At 50.1% G+C, this 22040-nt stretch overlaps 1 protein-coding gene across 1 annotated transcript in view; it reads right to left on the bottom strand.

The window, feature by feature from the left end:
- LOC138740099 (protocadherin-16-like) overlaps window positions 1–22040 on the bottom strand; it is a 177915-nt gene that overhangs the window by 37125 nt on the left and 118750 nt on the right. Inside the window, exons 9-14 of the mRNA XM_069892515.1 lie at window positions 20378–20535; window positions 16732–17590; window positions 15499–15738; window positions 14650–14775; window positions 13726–13935; window positions 6127–6987 (exon numbers count right to left, since the gene is read on the bottom strand). Coding sequence (XP_069748616.1) covers window positions 6127–6987; window positions 13726–13935; window positions 14650–14775; window positions 15499–15738; window positions 16732–17590; window positions 20378–20535 — 2454 coding nt within the window. The remainder of the gene's footprint in view (window positions 1–6126; window positions 6988–13725; window positions 13936–14649; window positions 14776–15498; window positions 15739–16731; window positions 17591–20377; window positions 20536–22040) is intronic.

The following is a 22040-nucleotide window of genomic DNA, read 5'->3' as shown; positions in this document are numbered from 1 at the left end:
TCATAGGGAGGCTTGGTTTTCGAGGAATATTGGAAATTTGGTTAGGAGAAAAAGGGAGGTGTACAAGAGGTATAAAGAGCAGGGAGCAGAGAAGTTGAAGGAGGACTACAAGGAGTGTAGAAGGAATCTTAAGAAAGAAATTAGAAAGGCTTTGGCAGACAGAGTAAAAATAAATCCAAAGGGTTTCTATAGGTGCATTAAAAGTAAAAGATTAGTGAGGATAAAATTGGACCCCTTGTAGATAGCGAGGGTAGGCTAAGTGAGAAGTCAGAGGAAATGGGTGAAATTTTGAATGATTTCTTTGCCTCGGTATTCATAACATAACATAACATAACAATTACAGCACGGAAACAGGCCATTAGGCCCTTCTAGTCCGCACCGAACCAAACACCCCTTTCTAGTCCCACCTCCCTGCACAATGCCCATAACCCTCCATCTTCTTCTCATCCATATACCTGTCCAACCTTTTCTTAAATAATACAATTGACTCCGCCGCCACTATTTCTCCCGGAAGCTCATTCCACACGTCTACCACTCTCTGAGAAAAGAATTTCCCCCTCATGTTACCTCTAAACCTCTGCCCCTTAATTCTTAACTCATGTCCTCTTGTTTTAATCTTTCCTCCTCTTAACGGAAATAGTCTATCCACATCCACTCTGTCTATCCCTTTCATAATCTTAAATACTTCTATCAAATCCCCTCTCAACCTTCTACGCTCCAAAGAATAAAGACCTAATCTGTCCAATCTCTCCCTATACTCTAGATGCTTAAACCCAGGTAACATTCTGGTAAACCTTCTCTGCACTCTCTCCACTCTGTTTATATCCTTCCTATAATTAGGCGACCAGAACTGCACACAGAACTCCAAATTAGGCCGCACCAACGTCTTATACAATCTCAACATCACCTCCCAACTCCTATATTCCATGCAATGATTGATAAAGGCCAGCATACTAAAAGCCTTCTTCACCACCCTATTCACGTGAGTTTCTACCTTCAGGGAACGATGTACCGTTACTCCTAAATCTTTCTGCTCTTCTGTATTCATCAATGCTCTCCCATTTACCACGTATGTCCTGTTCTGATTCTTCTTACCAAAATGAAGCACCTCACACTTATCAGCATTAAATTCCATCTGCCATTTTTCAGCCCACTTTTCTAAGCAGCCCAAATCCCTCTGCAATCCTTGAAAACCTTCTTCATTATCCACTATTCCACCTATCTTAGTATCGTCTGCATATTTACTAATCCAATTCACCACCCCATCATCTAGATCATTAATGTAAATAACGAACAACAATGGGCCCAATACAGATCCTTGAGGCACACCACTGGTCACTGGCCTCCAACCTGACAGACAATTATCCACTACCACTCTCTGGCCTCTCCCTTTCAGCCAATGTTCAATCCATTTGACTATCTCAAAATTTATACCTAAAGACTGCACCTTCCTAACTAACCTTCCACGTGGTACCTTATCGAAGGCCTTACTGAAGTCCATATAGACAACATCCACTGCGCTACACTCATCCACATTCCTAGTCACCTCTTCAAAAAATTCAATCAGATTGGTCAAACAGGACCTTCCTCCCACAAATCCATGTTGAGTGCTCCTGATCAGACCCTGTCTATCCAGATGTTTATAAGTACTATCTCTAAGAATTTTCTCCATTAATTTACCTACCACAGACGTCAAACATATAGGCCGATAATTGCCAGGCTTCCTTGAACCCTTTTTAAATAACGGAACCACATGCGCAATGCGTCAATCCTCCGGCACAATCCCCATATCTAATGACATTTGGAAAATGTCACTAGGGAAAAAAATATTGAACCAGTTGAGGTAAAGAAAAATAGTGGGGAGGTCATGAAGCATATAAGGATAACCGAGGAGGTAGTGATGGCTGTGTTGAAAAAGATAAAGGTGGATAAATCTCCGGGACCGGACAAAATATTCCCTAGGACACTCAGGGAGGCTTGTGCACAGATAGTGGGGCCATTAACAGAGATATTTAGGATGTCACTGACCACGGGGGTAGTGCCAAAGGATTGGAGGACGGCGCATGTGGTTCCGCTGTTTAAGAAAGGGTCCAAATGTAAACCTGGGAATTATAGGCCTGTGAGTCTGACGTCTGTGGTGGGCAAGTTGATGGAAAGTGTTCTGAGGGATGCTATTTACAAATTTTTGGATGTACAAGGATTGATAGGGAGTAATCAGCATGGTTTTGTCAGGGGTAGATCATGCTTGACAAACCTGATTGAGTTCTTCGAGGGGGTTACAAAAAAGGTTGATGAAGGGAAAGCTGTGGATGTTGTCTATTTAGACTTTAGTAAAGCTTTTGACAAAGTTCCCCACAGGAGGTTAGGAAAAAAGGTGGAGGCATTAGGTATAAATAAGGAGGTAGTGAAATGGATTCAGCAGTGGTTGGATGGGAGGTGTCAGAGAGTAGTGGTAGAAAATTGTTTGTCCAATTGGAGGCCAGTGACTAGTGGAGTTCCTCAGGGCTCGGTCATGGGTCCACTATTATTTGTTATATATATTAACGATCTGGAAGTCGGGGTGGAGAATTGGATAAGCAAGTTTGCGGATGACACAAAGATTGGTGGTGTTGTGGACAGTGAGGAAGATTATCGTAGATTAAAAGGTGATTTAGGAAGGCTGGAGGTGTGGGCTGAGAAATGGCTGATGGAATTTAATACAGATAAATGTGAGGTGCTACATTTTGGAAAGGCAAATCTAAATAGGTCATATACATTGAATGGTAGACAATTGAGGAGTGCAGAGCAACAAAGGGTTTTAGGAGTTATGGTAAATAGTACCCTCAAGGCTGATACTCAGGTAGATGGTGTGGTGAAGAAGGCATTTGGAATGTTGGCCTTCATAAATCGGAGTATTGAATTCAAGAGTAGGGAGGTTATGATGAAATTGTACAAGGCATTGGTGAGGCCAAATTTGGAGTACTGTGTGCAGTTTTGGTCACCAAATTATAGGAAAGATATAAACAAAATAGAGAGAGTGCAGAGAAGGTTCACGAGAATGTTGACAGGATTTCAGGGTCTGAGTTCTAGGGAAAGGTTGTGCAGACTGGGGCTTTTTTCTCTGGAGCGTAGAAGATTGAGAGGGGACTTGATAGAGGTGTTTAAGATTTTAAAAGGGACAGACAGAGTAAATGTGGATAGGCTTTTTCAATTAAGAGTGGGGGAGATTCAAACTAGAGGACATGGTTTAAGATTGAAGGGGGAAAATTATAAGGGGAACATGAAGGGAAATTTCTTTATGCAGAGGGTGGTGGGGATGTGGAATGAGCTTCCGGCAGACGTGGTCGAGGCGGGATCATTGGTTACATTTAAGGAAAGACTGGATCGTTACATGGATAGGAGAGGACTAGAGGGGTATGGACCGGGTGCTGGTCAGTTGGACTAGGAGGGTGGGGATTTGTTACGGCATGAACTAGGAGGGCCGAACTGGCCTGTTCTGTGCTGTAAGTGGTTATATGGTTTTATGGTTATAATGGTGAGTAGAAGAATAAATGGCTGATGGAATTTGATTCAGACAAGTGTGAAGTGTTGCACTTTGGCAGAGCGAATCAGGGTAGGACGTACACGGTAAATAGTTGGCCATTGAGGAGAGCGGAGGAGCAAATGGATCTGGGAATACAAGGTGGCGTTGCAAGTGGACAGGATTGTAAAGAAAGCTTTTGGCATCTTGGCCTGTATTGAGTATAGGAGTTGGGATGTTATGTTGAAGTTATTCAAGTAATTGGTGAGGCTATAGTTAGAATATTGTGTACCGTTCTGGTCCCCCAGCAGCTGGAAAGATACCAATAAGATTGAAAGAGTGTGGAGAAGATTTATGAGGATGTTGCCGGGTTTCCAGGAGTCGAGTTACCGGGAAAGATTAAACAGGTTAGGACTATACTCTTTGGAACGAAGAAGGATGGGGGGAGACTTGAACAAGGTTTATAAGATTATGAGGGGTATAGACAGAGTAGATGTGAGTGGGATGTTCCCATTTAGAGTGGGGGAGGTCAATACGAGAGGTCATAGCTTTAGGCTGAAAGGGGAGGGGTACAAGGGGAACATTAGGGGGACATTTTTCACTCAGAGAGCAGTAGGAGTGTGGAATGAGCTGCCATCTGGCGTAGTGAATGCAGATTCAATCTTGAGCTTTAAAAATAAATTGATAAATACATGGATGGGAGCAGGTCAGTGAGACTAGCTAGTTTTATTGGTTAGCACAGACCAGAAGGGTCGAATGTCCTCTTTTCTGTGCTTCAACTTTCTATGGTTCTATCCTGATGCACATCATCATGTGAAAGAGGAGATGCAGAGAATGTTAGAGCAGTTAGTGAGAAGGAGGAGGATAAAGGTCATGTGAGGACTGCAGGTATAGACAGGAATCAAAGGGTGGTACGGGACAGAAATGTTCTCAGGTGTATTTATTTCAATGCGAGGAGAATTGTTGGAAAGGCAGATGAGCTTAGGGTGCGGATTGGCAGGTGGGATTACGACATTATTACGACTTGGTTGTAGGAGGGGCAGGACTGGCAGCTCAATGTTCCGGGGTTCTGTTGTTTCAGATGTGATAGAGGGGGAGGGATGAAGGGGGGAGGAGTGGCATTGCTTGTCAGGGAAAATATCACAGGTGTGTTTAGTCAGGACAACCCAGAGGAGGCCATGGGTGGAGCTGAGGAATGGGAAAGGTGAGACCACAGTGATAGGGTTGTATTATAGACCGCCCAATATCAGAGAGAATTGGAGGTGCAAATCTGTAGAGAGATAATAGTCCAGTGTAAGAAGCAGAAAGTTGTGGTTGACAGAGATTTTAACTTTACAAATATCATCTGGGACTCCCATACTGTAAAAGGGCTGGATGGCTTGGAATTTGTCAAATGTGTTCAGGAAAGTTTTCTGAATCAATATATAAAGATACCAGCTGGAGAGGATGCAGTACTTGATCTCCTATTGGGAACAAGACAGGTCAGGTGACAGATGCATGTGTAGGCAAAGGTTTCGGGTCCAGTGACCTTAATACCATTAGTTTCAAGTTAATTATGGATATGGATAGATCTGGTCCTCGAGTTGAGATTCTAAATTGGAGAAAGGCCAATTTTGTGGAAATGAGAAAGGATCTAGGAAGAGTGGATGGGAATAAGTTGTTTTCTGGCAAGGATGTGTCCGGCAAGTGGATGGCCTTCAAAGGTGAGATCTTAGAGGGCAGAGTTTGCATGTTCCTGTCAGGATTAAAGGCAAAGAGAACAGGCACAGGGAACCTTGATTTCAAGGGATATTGGCGATCTGGTTAAGAAGAAGAGAGAGGTGTGTGGCAGGTATAGGCAACAAGGAGCAAATGAAGTACCTGAAGAGAATAGAAAATGTAAGAAAATACTCAAGAAGGAAATGAGGAAGGCAAAAAGAAGACATGAAGTTGCTTTGGCAGATAATGTGAAGATAAACCCGAAGGGTTTCTACAGGTATGTTAAGAGTAAAAGGATAGTAAGGGACAAAATTGGTCCCCTAGAGGGTCCGAGTGGTCGTCTACGTGTGGAGTCTCACGAGATGGGGGAAGATCGCAAACAGTTTTTTTGCATCAGTATTTACTCAGGAAACTGGCAGAGTGTATACGGATGGAGAACCTTTGCAATCATTGCTGAGGCCTGCATACTGGGTAGGATCTCGTGTTCCAGTGCTACGAGTGTTGTGCGTAGTTCTGTTCAGCACAGGGTATTGAGCCAGACATGGTATCAACATGATGGACTGAGGGCTGGCTGGGCTGGAGGACTGGAGTGGATGCTCTGGGATTGCTTCTCCCGAGAGGCACAGGTGGGTGTGGCTCGATAGAAGTAGGAAGCTTGTGAGAAGCAGAGATGTCAGAATCAGTTTACCATGGTGGGATGTGTGGCGTTTCAAGGTGGGGTGTGTGGCGTGTCATGGTGGGGTGTGTGGCGTATCATGGTGGGGTGTGTGGCATGTCATGGTGGGGTGTGTGGCGTGTCAAGGTGGGGTGCGTGGCGTGTCAAGGTGGGGTGTGTGGCATGTCATGGTGGGGTGTGTGGCGTGTCAAGGTGGGGTGTGTGGCGTGTCATGCGTGATGCGCAGCTGCAAGGTTTGGGCCGGGACCATTACCTGGTGTGGAGTTCTCGGCCAGCACCACATCGCTGATGCTGCGTCTGAAGCGAAGGCCCCGGTAGCGCTCCTCCCTCAGGTGAACCATCACGACGCCGGTGGCGGAGCGAGCGGGTGAGCCTTGGTCCGTCGCTACCACAAACAGTGTGCGCTCACGCAGGCTCATGGTGCCAGCTGACCTCATCAGCCGGATCTCCCCAGTGAAGGAGTTGATGCCAAATCCAGCCACCATGGCAGAGAAGCGGTAGAATATAGAGGCATTGGCACCAAAGTCCTTGTCCTCTGCCTTCATGGTCGCCACCACCTGGTTGACCGGAGTGTGTTTGGAGATGTTGACGATGAGTGGGTCAGTGAGGAAGTGCGGAGAATTGTCATTTACGTCCTTCACGATGACTTCCACCCAAGTGCTGGAACTCCTCGGATCGGAGGGCGCAGAGTCCACAGCTTGTACCAGGAAAGTGTACGCTGTCTGCTTCTCCCGATCCAGGGGCATGGCCGTGCTGACCTTCCCCACCTTGTCAATGCTGAACATGCCCAGCGACTCCCTGCTCAGGTAATAGAAGACCTCTCCATTGGAGCCCACGTCAACATCAGATGCAAACACCTGTACAACCACAGACCCAACAGCACTGTTCTCCGGGACCTCCGCCACATAGCTGGACTCCTGGAAGGTGGGAGAATTGTCATTGATGTCCAAGACGTGTACCAGCACTGAGACAGAGCTGCTGCGTTGAGGATTTCCATGATCCCACGCAACAACGGTCAGGGTGTAGAGTGCAATGGATTCCCTATCCAGACCACCATTTGTGGATAAGATTCCACTGTTCCGGTCAATGGTAAAGTGTCCGTTCACATCACCTTCTGGAAGGAGAAGCGGCAGTTATTGCAGAGCAAGTGCATGGATGTAAAGTGCTTGTCCCCATTGCATTCTCCAGCCCCAAGACCTCCCTCAATGTTCCCTCCCGTACGTCCTTCATGCTGAAGTTCATCCTTGTCTCCAGTTTCTCTTCCCAGTGAAACATCTCCTCACGGCTCACCCTTCCACTTTTAAAAATTTATTAACTTTAGACATGCAGCGGGGTAACAGGCCATTCCAGCCCATGTACCTATGCTGGCCAATTACCCCAATTAACCTACAACCTCCTGTACATTTTGAAGGGTGGGACGAAACCGGTGGAAATCCATGCTGACACTGGGAGAATGAACAAACTCCTTATAGACAGGGCTGGAATTCTCTACAGAATCTTGTCAGTTTCAATGAGACCATTCCTTTTTCTGAATCCATAAAGGGTATCGGAGTGGCCCGCTCCACATTCATCAACCCCTCATCCCAGAGCTTGTCCCATGTACCTTCTCCACAGCTTCCAGTGTGAGCACACTGGAAGCTCCAGACACATGGAGCATGACTTCCCACCCTTTCTGCAGGAAGGGCCACATTGCATCTGCCAATATGCGGACACCATTCCTTCTGCAGCCTCTCTCCCTTCCACTAATGTCCTGCTCTCTCCGTTTGCCGTCTAGCGGAGACACCATGTGGGGTATCTTGTCCCTTTCCCCACAGATCAACTTGGACACAATGGATCTGGTCTCTTCCCTCAAGGTGGAGTAATGACCCTTTGCGACACAGCCTGAAAAAAACCTGCTCCCACCCATCACTCTCTCCTTTAACCAATCCTGTCCCAATCAAACACAATGTTCAAAACCAGAGCTCCTTTTATTAGGAAGAATCTTTTCTGCCTAGTTTGTACAAAATATGAATCAGATCACAATGGGGCATTGTGTTCAGTTCTGGTTACCACCCATCAGAGATGGGCCAGTGCCAACTGGCGCCGAGAGATTTATTGGCACGGCTTTGGATGACATTTCACTCCAGGGTTGATTGAGTTGGTCTACAGTTTGGGGAGCACATCACAGAAGGTGCAGACGTGATCCCACATAGCAGGCTGGTAAAGTTGTAAAGATTCATTTGATCCATGGCAGAGGGTGGAAATGGGTTCAGCACATCACCCTGCGATAGTTCCACCAGATGCAGCTAGACCCCACTACCAGATACATCTAATCCTCCCACCACTTCCCTTCTGCAGGGATCCCTGACATGATTCCCTTGTCCGCTCGTCCCTCCCCATCTCTCCATAATCCCCAGTACTTTCCCATGCAATTACAGGTGAAACACTTCCTCCTCCCCCCCCAATGACCATGCAGAGTCCCAACCAACCCTTCCAGATGAGGCAAAGAGTCATCCCGTCCAACCTCACCAACTCCACTCGGTGCTCCCGGTGTGGCCTCCTCAACGTCGGTGAGACCAACGGAGACTTGGGGTCTGTTTCACAGAGCAACTGCATTCTGTCCACAATGACCATCCTGATCTTCCAGTTGCTGCCATTTCAACCCCCCTCCCGTTCCCACCCTGACCTGTCTGTCTTCCACTCCCAGAGTGAGGTCCAATGTAATAATTATTTATTAATAATATTTATTTTAATATCTGTACATATGTGTGTCATGCGTGTCTGCGAATTCTGCCCTGTGGACCAGAGAACGATGTTCTGTTGGGTTCTACTGGTAGTCGAATGAAACATTTGAATTTGTAAACTGAGGAACAACACCTTATATTTGCTGTGTTTATTGGCAGTTTCCCAGGGAAACACTGTGTGTAATACAGTGCAGACGTCCCACTGGTTTGGACACAGAATGTTCCAATTTCCGGTAATGAGCTACTCTCATCTCTGTTCCCCTTCTGCTCTTCCCCTTTCCCACCCAGACCCCACTCATTTTCATCCTCCTTCCTATTTGATGACATCCCATCCCTACCCCTTCCTCCCCACTGGATTCTTCCACTGTCTCATCTGCTCCACCTCCCTCTCTCTGTCCCACCATCCTCGCCTTCTCCACAGATCAGATCCAGACACCAGCATCCCGTTCCCCCATGTGGGATTCCTCTTGCCCCTCTCCCTTCTGCAACTTCCCTGCCTCTGCCCCTGGTTCACCAGTCCCACTCGGGCCCCTGTGCTATGTACACCAGCTTCTCTATGACATTTCCACAGCCTCGATGAAGGGGTCTGGCTCAAAACGACGACCTTGCTGCCATTGACGCTGGGTTCCCCTGGCAGGCTGTGTGTTGATCTGTAAGTTCCACATGTGCTCAAGGCTGGATTTAATAGTGGCTCGGTGGGATGGTCGTCTGGAACCTAGTTGGAAGTCACCTCAGCTGCCAATCAAAGTCGAGTCCTGCCCACAGGTCAGTGAACACCTGGTTATTGGCTCCTTATCGATACCTGAGCCGGACCTTCCAGCCGATGCCTCTATAAAGCCTACCACATGTCGACCATTTCCCTCTTTCTCTTCTGGGACGAAGTCGAACTCCAGTCCAGGATGGGAACCATGGGCAATGCTGGAGGACCGTTGGAAAGATGTACGCAGACAAAGGGCTGGGAGCTGTGGTATTGTGGGCCTAGTGTCCCTAGTTTCATTAGATCAGAGCCGTGCCTGCCAGGGATATCAGGGGCTGGCGGGTATCGCATGCAGTAACTTGATTGTAAAGCCTTCTACCCGCGAGTGGTTGTGAGTGTATTGTTTAATCCGACAAGTGTGTGTATGTGAGTATCTTTTACTCGTTATGACCCCCCCTACACATGTAAATAAAAATTACTGTTCAATCAGCTGTGCTCACACTCGTTACCCTTGGGACCCATTCACACACACACACACACACACACACACACACACACAGTCACACACACACACACCCACACCCACTCACTCACAGAAAACACACACACGCATACACATATCCACACACACCCCCACCAAGTCCTAGTGATGGGAGAACGTGGAGGGAGGGATAGAGGCACATGGAGGGCTACTTGCGTCAGTAAGTGGATCAGATGATAACAGGACCCTTCCCTTCACTGGCAGGAGTGGGAATAAAAGGCTGGGGAGACACTCTGGACCGAGAAACAAAACCTCTGGGGAAACTCAGTGGGTAGAGCAGCATCTGTGGGGGGAGAAATTGTCCATTTTTGGGTTGGGGACTGACTGTGGAGAGGGGAGATGGCCAGTATAAAGAGGAAAGATGGGCCAGCAGGTGTTAGGTGAGGGGATGGGGTGGAGTTGTGGGGGGGGGGGGGGGGGGGCAGAGAGACAAGTGGGTGATTGAGCCAGGTGAGAGTGGAGTGGTTGCGGGTGTCAGACACCAGGGGTGTTTGGCAGAAGGGGCTCAGGGGACGAGCTTGGCCACAGATGGAGCCGACAGACTGGGAAGGCATATCACAGGACACAGAGAGAGAACTGGGGAGGGGCAGAGGTCATCCAGCAAAATGTTGGAATATTTCACTAGTGTTGAAAGTTCAGGACAAATGAACAGATCAGTTGGAGAAAGGTCCACATTTCCTTGTGTCACAGGAGAGCCACTGAGTGCATGAATTCTGGGCAACAAGAAATCTCACCAACAGGTTTAAAATGTGGGTAAAGATGGGTTTCTCTGCCCAGGCTAAAACAAAGAAAGTGGTTCCACAGCAGGTTAAGGATCTGAAGGGGTGGGAGGGAGTGTGGGGAATGTTTCCAGACATCAGCGATCTGGGAACACAGATAAACAATTCCCTGAAAGAGGCATCACAGGTGGACAGGGTTGTAAAGAGAGCTTTTGGCATATTGGCCTTCAAAAATCAAAATATTGAGTACAGGAGTTGGGATGTTATGGTAAAGTTGTATAAGACATTGGTGAGGCCCAATTTACAATATTGTGTGCAGTTTTGGTCACCAAACTACAGGAAAGATATGAATAAGATAGAAAGAGTGCAGAGAAGATTTACTAGGATGTTGCCCGGACTTCAGGAACTAAGTTACAGGGAAAGGTTCAACAGGTGAGGACTTTATTCCCTGGAGTGTAGAAGAATGAGGGGAGATTTGATCGAGGTATTTCAAATTATGAGGGGGACAGACAGAGTAAATGTAGATTGGCTTTTTCCTTTGAGTGGATGCGAGATACAAACCAGAGGACATGGGGAGTTAAGGGTGAAAGGGGAAAAGTTTAGGGGGAACATGAGGGGTATCTTCTTCACACAGAGAGGGGTGGGAGTGTGGAACGAACTGCCAGCTGAAGTGGTGAATGTGGGCTCAATTTTAAGATTTAAGAAGAATTTAGGCAGGTACGTGGATGACCCATCTTGCCCATGCCAACAAGGTTGTCGATTCAAGCTAGTGTGAATGTTGAACCTTGTAGCACAGTTGATGATGTTGCTCTGAGTCATGAAAAGGCTGTTCCATTACAGTCTAATCCTTGCGTACATTAAACCCAGAACCCTCTATTTTTCTTGCATCCATGTGTTTGTTGAAGGGTCTTTTGAATGTCCCTATTGTTCCAGCCTCCACCACCACCCCTGGCAATGCATTCCAGGCCCCACCATCCTCTGTGTAAAACACAACTCATCTCCCCTAAACTTTCCTCCCCTCGCCTTGTACAGATGTCATCCTGGGAAACAGGTGCTGACTGTCCACCCCATCTATGCCTCTATAAAGTCTCTTCTCATCCTTCAATGCTCCAAGAGAAAAGTCCCAGCTCTACTAATCTTGCCTCATCAGACTTGTTTCCCGATCCAGGCAACATCCTGGTAAATCTCCTCTGCCCTTCTCCACAGCTTCCACATCCTTCCTGTCATGAAGATGTAATGGGAGGGTCACATTATCTTTCCAGCCGGCCAATCTGCCCACCTATGAGGCTGATGTGTTATTGGCCCTCACAGCTGATGTGTGATTGGTCCTCCAGGTGCCAATCACTGGTTAGATCTGCCCACAGTTAGGCTGATGTGCGATTGATCCTCTCAGTTCAAATGCGTGGACCCTGCATTGTAAGAGATCACCACGTGGAGCAAATCGCTCTACCTGCTGCTCCCCCAAGACCACTGGAGGACAGGCTGCATTGGGCCTGCCCCAGATCCCAAGCCATGGACCATGAGGAGACCAGGTTCATGGGATATACTAGTTTGGTGCACCATGTACACTGTGGTATAGGACGACCCAGCATTTCCATCTAAAATGTTCATTTTGATCAATGCCTCCCTCCAAAATCTGGCACTTACCGGTTGACTCTGTTAAAAGCAAATCGCAATATTTTAATAACCAATTATCATTTAAATTTTATTCGGATATTTTAAAATAAACCACTGTCGGCTCCTGTATCGGGCAGTTTAAAGCTTGTATAGAGCCGTCAGCAGTCAGACTGGGTAGATCGATCCCACGGAGGAGCACTGAGACTTCGCAAATAATTAATGGGGCATGCGCGAGATTGTGTCGGAGCCAGTGGGAAGATGGAGGCCGTGTGGATACCTTCATCAAGGTAGGAATTTTAGACCATTTGTATGGGATGACCCCGACTTTAAGGTGAAAATTTTAAGTTTCAGGTTGTCCTAAACAACATGGTGATTAGGTTCCTGTTTATTAGTGTGTCATGACTGCTAAGAGAGAGGTGGGGGGTGGTGGGGGGCTGTGTGTTTAACCCTCCTGTTAATCTCTGTTCTTAGCCTATGTTCAGATTCGTTATCTCTCGGACCTGCTGAACTCTCTCCTCCCAACACAGAGGCAACCAGAAATTAAAGCAACACACCGGAGGTTATTAGTGCTGCAACAGTACCTCCTGGCTCCTGAACTCAATCCCCCAACTAATGAGGGCCAGGGTACCGTGCATCTCCTGTCAACCTGCGTGGCAACCTTGAGGGATTTCAGGGACCTGGACCCCAAAGGTCCCTCTGTTGTTTCACATTGTTATGTCCATAAGAGATAGGAGCAGAAATAGGCCACTGAGCCCATCAAGTCTGCCCTGTCACTCAGTCTTGAGCCGATCCATTTCCCCACTCAACCCCACTGCCTGGCCTTCTCCTCATAACCTTTGATGTCCTGGCTAATCAAGAACCTATCAATCTCTGACTTAAATACACCCAATGACCCAGCCTCCACCACCACCCGTGGCAACAAATTCCACAGATTCACTGCCCTCTGAATGGAGAAATTCCTCCCCATCTCTGTTCTGAGCGGACGCCCTTCACTCCTAAAGTTGTTCCCTCTTGTCCTGGATTCTCCCACCATGGGGAAACAACCTTTCTACATTTTCTCTGTCCACAACTTTCAACATATGAAATGTTTCAATGAGATTTAGTCGTTTAGACATATAGCACGGTAAAGGGCCATACGGCCCATGAGTCTGTGCTACCCAATCTCCTAAATTCCAACAAGTACAGGCCAAGAACTGTCAAATGCTACTTGTGAGAACCCTTTCCATACCTGTGCCTTAGTTCCATTTGGTTCATATCCCTCTAAACATTTCATATCCACAGACCTAGGCAATGTTTTTTCAACGTTGTAGCTGTCCCTATCTCTCCCACTTCCCCTGGAAGCCCCTGCAGCCTTCCAACCCCTCAGGTCCCCAAAATGATTTCCCGATGAGCTTGACAAGCCTCTGTGTATCGGAAGAAGCACTGGAAATCGCACAACTTCCTCTCAGGGACGTTCACATCTGCTTGACGTTAATCACATAGTTCTGGGTTTCTTTCACAAGCTGGGTGCCCATTCACACCACATCCACAGCCTCTTTCAGACACACTTCCTCACCAATTAACCCATATTCCACACGGCCATTTTCACCCGAGTCTTGGTCAGTGGCCTTAATCGTGAACAGCGTCACACGATGCTGGTTTTCTGGGACCTGCAGCTGATACACGTCCTTATCAAAGCGGGGGCTGTGGTCATTTTCATCCTCAACCCTGATGGAAACTGTCACCGTGGCAAAGTTTGGAGGAATTCCACCATCTTTAGCATAAACTGGAAAATAAATGCACTCAATCAGAGGTAGGAGAGAGAGAGAGAGAGAGAGAGAGAGCAAGAGAGTACAATGGGGCAGGGACAAGAGCGAGGGGTGGGGTGTGAGGGGGCGGGGACAAGGGCAAGGACGGGCGAGGGGGCAGGGACAAGGGCAAGGGGCGAGGTGCGAGGACAAGGGTGAGGAGCGAGGCATGAGGGGTGGGGTGTGAGGGGGTGGGGAGAAGGGTGAGGGGCGGGGACAGGGGCGAAGACAAGGGCAAGGGGCAGGGCACAACGAGGTGCGAGGGGGTGGGGACAAGGATGAGGGGTGGGGTGTGATGGGGTGGAGACAAGGGTGAGGGGTGGGGTCAAGGCTAAGGGGTGGGGAGAAGGTGGGGGAGCGAGCGAGGTGGCGTGAGAGTGAGTGACAGTGTGCAGGTGAGAGGACCAATTATCTCGTTGAAAAGACAGTCAGTGTGTGAGAGAAGGATGGCGTATGAGAGAGGGAGAGAGAGAGAGGAGATGGAAATAAAGGGAGTGAGTAAGAGAAAGGGGAAAAGAGTAAGGGAGAGAGGGAGAGGGAGGGGGAGAGAGAGTGGGAGGAGAGAAAGATAAGGATAAAAAGACTGAGGGAGGGAAAAAGGATGGATGGAGAGACAGAAGGATGGGGTGGGGAGAGATGGGAGAATGGAGAGTCCAACCTCTTTTCCCCCTCTATTCCCCAATGCTCTTTACCTGTGATTAAATAGAAATCCTGCTCTTCTCTGTCCAAAGTACAACTGGTACTGATAACCCCTGAGGCAGGGTCAATGGAGAAGCTCGGATCCACGACCCCACCGTACGTCAGGAGCCCGTTGGAGCCTGGGGTCATAGAAAACACAACCCTCCAATGTCACCACTGAGGATTCATCCCAAACTCCTCCCTGCCAAGGATTCATCCTAAACCGCCCCCCCACCAAGGATTCAACCCACACCCCCCCAACCGAGGAGTCAACCCAAACTCCCCCCACCTAGGATTCATCCCAAACTCCCCCCCCACCAAGGATTCAACCCAAACACCCCCCCACCTAGGATTCATCCCAAACCCCTCCTCCACTGAGGATTCAACCCAACCCCACCCCCACCGAGGATTCAACCCAAACTCCCACCATTGAGGATTCAACCCAAACCCCCCCCACCGAGGAGTCATCCCAAACCTCCCGCCGAGGATCCGTCCGAGGCTCTGCTCCCCGTCATGAGCCTCCAGTTTGGTTAACGCACCACTCAGGCACTGTGGTAGCATTTATTCCCCATCCCCACTGCCCCAGAGTTTGGCCAGGTAGTTATGGGTCCCTATTACTGCTGGGTTTCCGACAGGCCAGGCTGGGTCTGCGAGTAGTTTGCTGAAGCCCATCTGATGACGGATTCAGTGACCTGTTTTCTGTTCCAGACTCCAAATTCCTCGCTGATTGACTCTGCGTGAAATGGTCTCTCAGTGAGACAGCCTCCAGCACTGCTGGACGGGACCATCACAACACGACAGAGCCCAGTGCCCAGTAATTGTCAGACCCAGGAGCTGTCGGTTTGGAAGCTGTCACCACGTACCTTGGTCTCTGTCATTCGCTTGCAGCTGGGAAACCAGCGTGCCCGGTGGTTGGTTCTCGGCAATCCGGGCCTCATATGTTTCCTGCTCAAACTGCGGTCGCTCATCGTTTATGTCGATCACCTGAACGTGAAGGAACTGAACGGTAGTGCGGCTGAAGGTGCCGTGGTCCGATGCTTCCACCGAAAGATTGAACGAACATTGCTCTTCGCAATCCAATGCCTTGACAATGGACAGGGCCCCTGGAAACACACAGAGAGGTGACCCCTAACCCAGGCCCCTAGAAACACATGGAGTGGTGACCCCTAACCCAGGTCCCTGGAAACACATGGAGTGGTGACCCCTAACCCAGGCCCCTGGAAACACACAGAGAGGTGACCCCTAACCCAGGCCCCTAGTAACAGTGGTGACCCCTAACCCAGGCACCTGGTAACACACAGAGTGGTGGCCCCTAACCCAGGCCCCTGGTAACACATAGAGTGGTGGCCCCTAACCCAGGCCCCTGGTAACACACGGAGCAGTGACCCCTATCCCAGGCCACTTGTGAGAGAGTATATAGAGTATATAGAAATGTTTTTGGGAGATAAATTGGGAAACGTTTGTTAGAGTAGGTCACATGCAAACACTTTAAAACAGATCTAATTTGAAATATTGGAGCTCTGCCCCATGCTAGACATATCAGTTCCATGGCTTTCGCAAGAGCTTTGAAGAGTGCTCAAGACTTCACTAATGGATTGTTGTTTACAACAGATGAAAGATCTTGTTGGAGCCGCTGCTGTCTGGGAGAGAGCTTGATGTTCTGAGAGGGTCATGTGATTTTGCAAGCAGAGAGAGTCAAACAGGCTTTCTCTCAGAGAGTCAGAGAGAGAGAGGGAGAGAGAGAGAGAGACAGAGATCAGTTCTGTAGTGTTATAGTTGGTAAGAGCAGCTGGGACTGGACAAGCTGGAAAGCCCATTCGGAAGATAGCCTGGTCAAAGCCCTAGTGGTTCATGCAAGATGAGAGGACTGGGTGTCTAATGTTCCACTTGGAATAAGTGAAACAAAAAGGAACTCTGTGCTGACCTGAAAGAAAGAGGTGATCATCTGGAGAACCCTGAGGGGGCAGGTTTCATTAGCAAGTCACTGGTATGGGGATTCCCAGTGTTGGGGAGGGTCCTGGTGTTGGGGGGAATACTGGTGTGGGGGGTCCTGGTGTTGGGGGGTCACGGCCTTGTGGCCCCGGCGCTGCACTCACCGGTGTCGGCGTCCACCTGGAAGTGTTCGTGTCCGGCAGCCGAGCCCAGCCGATAGCTGACACGCCCATTCTCGCCCTGGTCAGCATCCTGGGCTGCCAGGTGGGTGAGCAAGGCCCCAGGTGGCCGGTTCTCCAGCACGCTGACGGAGGCCGGTGATACCCAGCGTGGTGCATTATCATTGTCGTCGGCCAGCAGCAGTCGCGCCGTCACGGCTGAAGAGCGACGCTGGCTGGGCACGGCCGCCTGGTCGCTGGCCTGCACCACCAGCACAAAGGAGGCAGCCTGCTCACGGTCGAGGGGAGCCAAGGCAGACAGCACCCCAGTATGCGGATGCAGGTGGAGCCGGGGCTGGCCGGGTGCCTGGTGCAGCAGTGAGTATTCCACCCGGCTGTTGGGGCCATGACCATCGGCATCCGCCGCCCGGAACGTGTAGAGGGGCACGCCTGCCGCAGCCTCGGGCACCACCACGGTGAGTGGGTCGTGGGCGAAACGCGGCGCGTGCTCGTTCTCGTCCTCCACCTCCACGTGCACGAGCAGCAGCGTGCGGCTGGGCATGTCCCCACTCCACGTCTCCACCGCCACCTCGAGTCGGTAGCGCGGGCACGTCTCATAGTCAAGTGGCAGAACAACACGCAGCCGACCTGTCAGGCGCTCCACGAGGAAGTGGCCGCCGTCATCGGTGCCTCCGACCATGGTGTAGGTGAGTCCAGGGCCTGGGGACCCCGCTGCTGACAGCGAGGCTGGGACTGGGATCCCTGCCGCCGCCAGTGAGCCCACCACCGCGCCCAGTGGCACTCCCTCACTGCATCGGAACACCAGCGTCTTGGTGAAGTGCGGCCGGCCAGGCGACGCCAGTACCTGTGGGGTGAAAAGGCAGCCAGTTAACACGGGGGCGACAACGTGAGGGAGGGAAGGGCGAAGGTGGGGAGGGGAGGGGAGGTTAGGGGGTGTTTGGGGCGGGGAGGGGGAAGGTGGGGAGGGGAGGGATGGTTGGGGAGGTGGTGGGTTGGAAGGGGAGGAAGGGATGGGTGGGGGGGGAGGAGGTGTTGGGTGGGGTGAGGGGACAATGTGTTGGAAGGCCAATGAGATGAGAGGAGGAAAGTGAGGGGAAGGCAGGGCAGGGAATGAGGGAAGGGGGCAATGATCTACTCTGGACAGAACATTCTGGATCACATCCTCCATGCAACAACAACCTGTATTTACAGAGCCATTTCCACCTTTGCAGACTGTTCCCAGCGGAGAGGAGAGGCGGATTCCCTGTTTAAGGGTTGAACCTTAGCTCTGGGTCACAGGGAAACCTTCCCACTCCTGTCAACCCTCAGCGTGGAACCTTTCTGGGAAAGAACCTGCTTTATTGAAGGCAAGTGGCCATGCGAGTGAACATGGGAGAAGTTGTGTTTCTCCACCAATCAGGTTACACTCTCTCCACCCCAATTACTTGGCTCAGCTGGGCGAGGGTGTGTACACAGTGGTCCAGGAGAGAAACAGCTCCTTTGGCCCACCATGCTGCCTGCGAGCCCTACATCCCTCTGCTCTTGTGCATCTCACGAGCTGGTGCAGGGAACTGTGTGTCTGACATTTCAGTGACTGGAATCTCTCTTGCGACATGACGGCAGGGGTGGGGGGAATGTCCTGGTGGTTTAAATGAGCGGGACAGGAGCCCGGGACCCAAAGTGACAAGGACATGGTAGCAGGACAGAGAGGTTTACAACACAGACACTCCTTCGTGCCAACCAAAGTCCCACTTTGTCTGCGTTTGGCCCATGTCCCTCGAACACCGTCCCATCCATGTATCTGTCCAACTGTGTTTCAAACATTGTAGTTATCCCCACTTCTACCACTACCTCTAGCTCCTTCTCCTCTCACCCACCTCCCTCTGTGTGGAGCAGTTGCCCCTCAGGACCCCTTTAAATCGCTCCCTTCTCAACTTAGGTTGATAAACGTTAACCATTTACTGTTGACCCACTGAGTTCCTCCACAGGTTGTGTTTCCCTAACCTGTGTCCATCCACCTGATCTACATTCCCCATGTATTTATCACCACCCCTCCATCTAAAAAACCACTCAGTTCCGGCAACATCTTGTGAATCTTTTCTACACCCTCTCTGCCCAGGTAGGAGGCATCATGGTCGGCATGCACAGGATTGGCTGAAAGGCCAATTTCTCCAATCCATGATAATGCCCCCTGGGCCGGATGCTCTCTATCCCAGGGTGTCAGGGAAGGAAAGGCCGATGCTGTGGGAACTCTGACAGAGATTTCTGCATTGTCTGTATCCCAGGGTGGAGGGTCCAGGAGACTGTGGCAGCTATCGTCGTGGTGGGATCAACCAGGACGCTGCAGGGTGGTGAGCCTTACCTCAGTAGTAGGGAGACTGTGGGAAAATGTTGGTGGGGATGGGACGTGATCTCTTGGAAAGGCCAGCACTGATTGGGAATCAGTGGGGTTGTACGCAGGGAACTCCCTTAAGAATATTTTTGTGGAGGTTACTGAGAAACGTGGATGAAGATAGTCTTCGATGAGGCTCTTGTTCAGGTTCCTCATGGAAGGCTGGTCCAGAAGGACAGGGCACAGGGGATCCAATTTATTGTCAGAGTACATACTCCTCATCACATATAACCCTGAGGTTTTTTTCTCCTGTGGGCCAGGCAGAATCACCACTGATTGGTAGCACAATATTAACTACTCCACCTTTGGCTTGGTGTTGGGACGCAGCTTTAGCCACTTTGTGGGAGATGGGCTGCATCAACTCCTCCATGACATGGAAAGTCAACGTCAGCCCCTGCAATGTCTGCCTGTGAACAAGAGGCTCTCTGGGGGCAGGATACCTGTGGGGAGACCCACTGAGGTCACTGGGCTCAGGGCACCTGGACAGATGCACCATATCACAGGCAAAACCCTCCCCACCATTGAGAACATCCACAGGGAATGTTGCTGTCGGAGAGCCGCAGCAATCATCCAGGATCCACCCCACCCAGCACACGCCCTGTTCTCACTGCTGTCATCAGGAAAGAGGTGTAGGAGCCACAAGACTCACCCCACCAGGTTCAGGAACAGCTGCTACCCCTCCACCATCAGACTCCTCAACAGCAAACTCATTTTCGGACTTAATTGTGCATTTAATTGTCTGTTTTTCTCTCTCTCTCTCTCTCTCTCTCTGTATTGAACAGTCAGTTTGTTACATATTTACACTGAGTCCGTTTTTTTTGTACTACCGATAAGTGGTGATTCTGCCGCGCCCCCAGGAAAAGGAATCTCAGGGCTGTACGTGATGTCTTGTATGTAATCTGAAATTAACATCTGTGCTCACTGAAGGTTCAAAAACATCGTAGACAAAGAGGCAGTAATTTTCGTCAATACATTGCAAACAAATTTGTTTTAAAAACAACAAAATCAACAACATCGAAAAGGAGGGGTCAGGGTTAAAAGCCATAAAGGTGATGGTTAGCTGTAGAATATTGTGGCCTCCACACTGCCCTGCCAGTCACAATGATTGTGGGAAGATTCACCCTTCCCGCCTGACAGACCTACGCCCTGCCCGGAGAAGGTGCACTGGGAGTGTCAGGGGACACCAACACACAGCTTGCCTCTGGGAACTCTCATGCAGTGATGACAGGTCACAGTGCCCAGTGCGAGAAGAGGACGTACCTGGATATGGATGGTGAGAGCTGTGGTCTGAGGGGGCTGGCCGCGGTCGTGTGCCAGCACCATCAACTCGTACTCTGGCCTGTCATGCTGATGGAGTGCAGCAGCTGCTCGGAGCTCACCCGTCGTCGGGTGGAGAGAGAATCGCTGGGCCCAGGATCCTGCAGTGAGTGAAGGAAGGAAATACATGTATCAGGTACTACATTACACACAGATACCCCACCATCAGCACTGGATTACCCACCATCAGACATGGAAATCCTACCATCAGCCCTGGTTAACCCACAATAAGACATGTAACTCACCATCAGACATGGATAACTCACCACCAGACATTGATAACCCACCATCAGTCATCGATAACTCACCATCAGACATCGATACCCCACCATTAGCCCTGGATTAACCACCATCAGCCCTGCAGAACCCACCATCAGCCCTGCAGAACCCACCATCAGCCCTGCAGAACCCACCATCAGCCCTCCAGAAGCCACCATCAGCCCTGGTTAACCCACCATCAGACATGGTTAACCTACCATCAACCTTGGATAACCAACCATCAGCCCTGGTTAACCCACCATCAGACATGGATAACTCACCATCAGTCATCGATAACCCACCATCAGACGTCGATAACCCACCATCAGATATCGATAACCCACCTTCAGACATCGATAACCCACCATCAGCCCTGGATAACCCACCATCAGCTCAGTGATTACACAGGTGGGTGATATTCTAGAAACACTAAGACAGCGAGTGGCCACTAGCTCCTTGAGTCCATTACACTGGGACAGTCTCCTAAACCCATGACACAGGCATAGGAAGAGGCCATTCAGTCTTGAGTCTGTTCCACAGGAGCAGGTCAGAGCTGTCCCACCAGCTGAGACATTTCTTCATTGACGTACTGAGGCCCCTCTTGTCAATAGGGAGACCTCCATGTGGCATTGAGGCAAGGATAGGAAGTTGGCACAGTTGAATGTGTGGCTAAAGAGCTGGTGCAGGAGGGAGGGCTTCACGTATTTGGTCACTCAGATATATTCATGGGCACGTGGGACTTGGACAAATGGGCTAGGTTGCACCTAGAATGGAGGGGGAGCCGATATCCATGCAGGGTTTGTGTGTGCTAATCAGGGGAGGGTGCATGGTAGATCCCAAGTACGGCCATTTAAACCCGTGCCGCTCAATTACACCCAAATTAACCTGCAGCCTCTCACAGTTTAGAGCACACATGTCAAACTCTGGCCCGTGGGCCCTTATATTTGGCCCGCAAGATCATTTCAAAAATGTATTAGAGGTGGCCTGCCCTGCAGCGAGAGCCGATGCTGTTTTTTGGTAATGTCACCCCCACCATCCTCCCCCTTCATTGCACATCCTTCCCCATTGTAACACGAGAAATTGTAACACAAGAAGTCTGTCGATGTCATCAGCCGGCAAGCCGATTGGAAGGCTCCCCGCACAACCAGTCACTTCTCCCACCTGTCGAGCGGTGCGGCGGATGGGCGAGCGCCTGTGATTTCTTGTCGACGCGACAGACATGGCAGGCTGCGCACGGCCCCCGGGCAGCGCGAGCCCCGCGCGACTGGCACCGGACGGCCCTTCCACAGCACGAGCGCACTTCTCCCGGTCGCCACGGCCTTCAGCGCTTGCACCCGCGCGGACCCCA

This window comes from Narcine bancroftii, chromosome 7 (assembly GCF_036971445.1).
Source record: "Narcine bancroftii isolate sNarBan1 chromosome 7, sNarBan1.hap1, whole genome shotgun sequence".
NCBI lineage: Eukaryota > Metazoa > Chordata > Chondrichthyes > Torpediniformes > Narcinidae > Narcine > Narcine bancroftii.
Note: the sequence above shows the minus strand (reverse complement) of the source record. Positions and strands in the feature narration are given on the sequence as shown.